The 5,000-nt window shown below is 40.2% G+C and overlaps 1 protein-coding gene across 1 annotated transcript in view; it reads left to right on the forward strand.

Moving 5' to 3' along the window:
* Positions 1–2,039: 2,039 nt before the first annotated feature.
* Positions 2,040–5,000, forward strand: part of LOC138956308 (caveolin-1-like) — a 3,858-nt gene continuing 897 nt past the window's right edge. Inside the window, exons 1-2 of the mRNA XM_070327703.1 lie at positions 2,040–2,229; positions 3,983–5,000. The exon at positions 3,983–5,000 is cut by the window's right edge and continues 897 nt beyond it. Of these exons, the coding sequence (XP_070183804.1) occupies positions 2,170–2,229; positions 3,983–4,315 (393 nt within the window). The 5' untranslated portion in view covers positions 2,040–2,169 and the 3' untranslated portion in view covers positions 4,316–5,000. The remainder of the gene's footprint in view (positions 2,230–3,982) is intronic.

Below are 5,000 nucleotides of genomic sequence, written 5' to 3' on the forward strand. Positions count from 1 at the left end.
CACACACACACACACACACACATACACACACAGAGTCGTGCTTCCACACAAAAGGTACATGCATGTATGGTTTGTTTTCTCAGGAAACTAGATATGATTCACCTAAACTCTTTCTCGCCTAAGTTCATTTCCGAAAAATAGGAGAAACCCTGCTTCGACCTCCCACAATAAATAACAGTGCCCTAGAAGTTATGGGTCACAACAACATTGAAGAGAAAATCGTGAAAGTCAAGTCAAGTCAAATTTTTATTGTTCATTACCCAGGGGCATTATAAACAAATATTCGCAAATTCAAAAATGCACAAAGTACCAAGTGATCAACAACAAAAAACGAAAACAAAAAGAAAAATAGAAGATAAGAAAAGAAAAAATGAAAAAAATATTTGGAAAACAAAAATACACAAACAGTGAACACAAAATATTATAGTACAGAAAATGCAAACACACACACACACATTGATTCCTGGCAATGGGGGACACAAAACGAAAATACGGTTAACAAATCCCAGCACTATGAAAAATTGCTACTAATTAATTTTATAAATTCCAAGAGTTTTGTCAACAATTTCTTATTTCTTGATACAAACAATTTTTTTGTATTTAAGTGAATTTGGTTTTTTCCAGTGGAATATGGTGGAATAAGTTCTGCTCTTTTTTCATTGAAAAAGTCACAAACAAACAAATAATGATACTCATCTCCTATATCTTCTGATGTACATTTTCTGCAAATGCGATTCGCTCTAGGTATATTAAGGTATCTTTCTTTCTGTACTGGCAGGTTGTTATTTGTAGTTCTAAATTTCATGAGTGTAACGGCTTTTTGGAACGACAAGGATTTAATGTAGTCTTCACACACAAAACTATCTTTAAACATTCTATAATTAAAGGAGTTATTGCAGAAGCAACGTGAATCACCTATATCTTACAGATGCATTCCGTTCCATGTAAATGTGTGCACACCAACGCAGGTCATTCCACGCTATTAATAGGAATAAAAGCCTCCTTCCACTTGGAAATATGTCAGGAATCAACTTCTCGGCGCAGCTATTTTCAGTGCGGATTGGGAATATGTTGCTCAATTATTTTTTTTTTAAATGACAGTAGTCACACTGGCGTCAGTTACAACACGTAGTGAGGAAAACAATCCTCTCTGTACACAGAACGCACTCAGTCTGTTGATTGTTGGTATTTGTCTAAGTAGAAGGATGCTCTTATCTCATTGTTGAAAGCCTTGACAGAACAGTGGTGGTTAACATCATCATTCAGGGCCGGACTAGGTGGGGGGGGGGGGGGGGGCGGGGTTATAGGGGTTGCGCAACCCCCCCCCCCCCTGGCTTAAGCATGTACCTCCCAAACGCATTTTTTTGTGGGGGAGGGAGGGGGGGGGGTTGCATCTGGATCATCATGAAATCTGGGAGAAATTGCACCTCTCACCCCCTCATCTCTTCATTGCCTATACAGCATGCTGTCGAATTTACCTTTTTCGTTCAAGGAGAGGCTTCCTTTCCCTCCAGAAACATCAACATACGTTCGCCCCCTTGCAACCCCCACCAAGGGGTTTCGCCCCTTAGACCCCCATCTGTAACCCCCCCCCCCCCCCTAGTACTTACCTAGTCCGGCCCTGTCATTTAGATACGTAGAGAAGGATCTTCATTTGTTGTCACGGAATAACTTCGTGCTTGTAGCGTCGCACACGCCCTTTAATGGCAAAACGGAATACAAACAATTCCTTCAAGACTGACTCTTACCACCACCCTTACCCCCAGCATGTGACAAAGGCAGAGATTACTTACACCTCCTGAGAAATGAATCCAACAAGTATGCATGCGCAAGAGCGTGCACACACACGCTGTATCAACCACGAATGAGGCCATCAGTGACTGCAAGCCGGAATAGGTTTTTTTATGACTGGGCACGTATCAGTTAACAACCCTCTGAATTTACATTCACCCTTTGTTACATATTGAACTGATTTTACCCCTCACCCCCCTCTCCCTTCCCCCTTTTATATTTGTTATATAAGGCCTTGTTTTTTGAAGCTCCTGGGCCTTCTCTTCCTCCGGTTTTTAGCAGGAAGCATCATATCAAGATCTTTCTGTTTACGGTAATTTGCTATCAGTCAACGACTACGTTCCGTATACTACCATCTGCACTCAGTCTATTGCCATCATGTCGCAAAACGTGGACTTGGTGAACAGAGATGCCAACGGCCTGAATGACCATGTCAAGGTAGGGGTTTTATTTGTATTTTGATTATTTGCCTCCGAAATTTCAAGCGTATAATGCTGAATGTCTATTGAGATTGGCTTTAAACAACAAATAAATGAATGCATGAATACAATCATTAATAAAGAAAGAAAGAAAGAAAGAAAGAAAGAGAGAAAGAAAGAAAGAAAGAACGAAAGAAAGAAAGCAAAAAAGGAAGAAATAATGAAGAAAAAAGAACAGAAAAAAGGAATGTACAAGATTTGGTATTCCACTTCTTTTATTTAATTCAGGGACTTTTGTAACTGATAACAAGTCAGTGTGCCTTTATGTTTTTATACAATTATTATTGTATTATTATATATATTGTATGTACCGTAATATTGTATTCGTGACGGTGTCAAACAACTCTCTCCTGTAGTTATGAATCATACAAAGAACGGTAGTGACTTTACAAAAGGAGTAACACTAAATAGTTACTTTTGTTTTTTTGTAACATTGTACAAGCATGGTTCGCGGATATATCGCTTCTCCGTAGGGAATTTGTCATGGAGAATGTTTAGAATCGTTCATAAACACCCTTAACGAACTAGAAGTCCATCTCTCGTAATGTTTCCTCTATCACTATTCCAACAGCAACAAAACAATTTGAACGCACCCAAGCATGCATGTTGTCGCACAGACAGGAACATTCTTCTACATTCGTAATGTCTGAAATATTGCTCCACTTTATCGATTTTGAAAAAGCATTTGATTCTGTAGGTGTGTTCATTATGTTTCAAGTTAGGGGATTTTCTTGGTTTGGGACTAAGTATATCTCAGTGGGGAATCCATGATTTATAACCCCCCAAATCAAGTTAGCCGTTAACGAACATAGTTCCCCTGAATTTGAGATAGAACAGGGAGATTCCATGTCACTATATTTATTTATTTTGTGTGTCGAGATATTAGGAAATATGATCCGCAAAAATGACTGTCCAAAGGAACACACATGAGTAATATCAAACACACACTCTCACACTGTGCAAAGATACTGTACAAGAGGAAAGCTCATTAAATGAAATTGTTCAGATGATAAACTTTCTTTCTTTCTTTATTTGGTGTTTAACGTCGTTTTCAACCATTCAAGGTTATATCGCGACGGGGATAGGGGGGAGATGGGATAGAGCCACTTGTCAATTGTTTCTTGTTCACAAAAGCACTAATACAAAATTTGCTCCAGGGGCTAGCAACGTAGTACAATATATTACCTTACTGGGAGAATGCAAGTTTCCAGTACAAAGGAGTTAACATTTCTTACATACTGCTTGACTAAAATCTTTACAAAAATTGACTATATTCGATCTATACAAGAAACACTTAACAACGGTAAAAGGAGAAACAGAATCCGTTAGTCGCCTCTTACGACATGCTGGGGAGCATCGGGTAAATTCTTCCCCCTAACCCGCGGGGGATAGATGATAAACCAGTTTGCCGGGAGTAAAACGCATGAGGACATGTTCTTTATATAATCGGAGGTGACTTTTGACAACGTGATAGCAGATCTGGACGTAGATACAACCCACCCTTTCTGTGGGCAGACGCCTAAAAGATATTTGACATACATGTATACTTTAAGTGTAATAATCGAAGCAGTAAAACCTGAATGTTTTGTTGGCAGGTGGCTTTTGACGATGTGATAGCAGAACCAGACGGAGACGCCTTGAAGATATGAATATGTATCTATTCATTGTGCTAAATAACCCAGTCAAACCTGTACTTTATTTTATGTCCGCAGGTGGCTTTTGACGATGTGATCGCAGAGCCGGACGGAGCACACAGCCTGCCCTGTGTGTGGGCAGGTGCATGGCTGATCTTCACGTGCACTAAGGGCTGCTGCTACAACGTCATGTCGATCATCTGTGGCTTCCCCCTCGCTCTCCTCTGGGGCTGTCAGTTTGCATATATCACCTTCTATCACGTCTGGTGTATAGGGCCTTGCATGCGCAGTTTCATGATCGACTGCGGCTGCTACAGGAAGTATTTCTTCACCTGCGTTCAGTGCTGCCTGGGTCCCATCTGTGAAACCTTTGGCCTCTGCTTCAGCAACATAGTCGTTAGAAATGTTTAGAGAGCTCTAGAGGAATGCTAAAAAGATATGGACACAACATATTAATTTTGATCCCTGCAGACTTTGGATTAGTAAAATAGCTTTTAAGAATGCCTTGAGAGATCTGAACGAATGCTAGAAAGATCTGTACATGCCTTCTGTGAAACATGTGCTTTAGTAACATAGTTGTTAGGAATGCCAAGAAGGCTATGAACACATAATATTTGAAAAAATCCATCTGTGAAACATGTGGCCTCTGCTTCAGCACTATAGTTGCTTCTGAACGCCTAGTGAATCCACAGTTATTGTAAGCAACATTTAAAAGTCCAGTGGCTCCTATTTTACCCAAAAGATCGTCAGGAATGTATAGAGGAGCTACAATCAGCGGGACTATACATGGCTCAGATATATTATGATATCCTCACAGCACGTCATCTATAGATGACCTTGGCGGAGCGCACATCTTGCCCTGGGCGTGGACGGGTGCATGGATTATCTTCACTGACGTGCACGGAATGAAAATGACATATGAAGCTGTATACTCTGCTCATGTGACACTGTGTTTAGAAATTATGAGAGGACTGGTAGATATTACCACTGTTAGAACGTCTAGACACTTCTTGCCATTACCTTTGGAACCTTTTCCCTTTCCTTATAATTATTATCTGAGATTGTTGTCACACGTGTATGCCAAACAGACTCGCAG

The sequence above is a fragment of the Littorina saxatilis genome, unplaced genomic scaffold (genome assembly GCF_037325665.1).
Source record: "Littorina saxatilis isolate snail1 unplaced genomic scaffold, US_GU_Lsax_2.0 scaffold_358, whole genome shotgun sequence".
In the NCBI taxonomy this organism is placed as follows: domain Eukaryota; kingdom Metazoa; phylum Mollusca; class Gastropoda; order Littorinimorpha; family Littorinidae; genus Littorina; species Littorina saxatilis.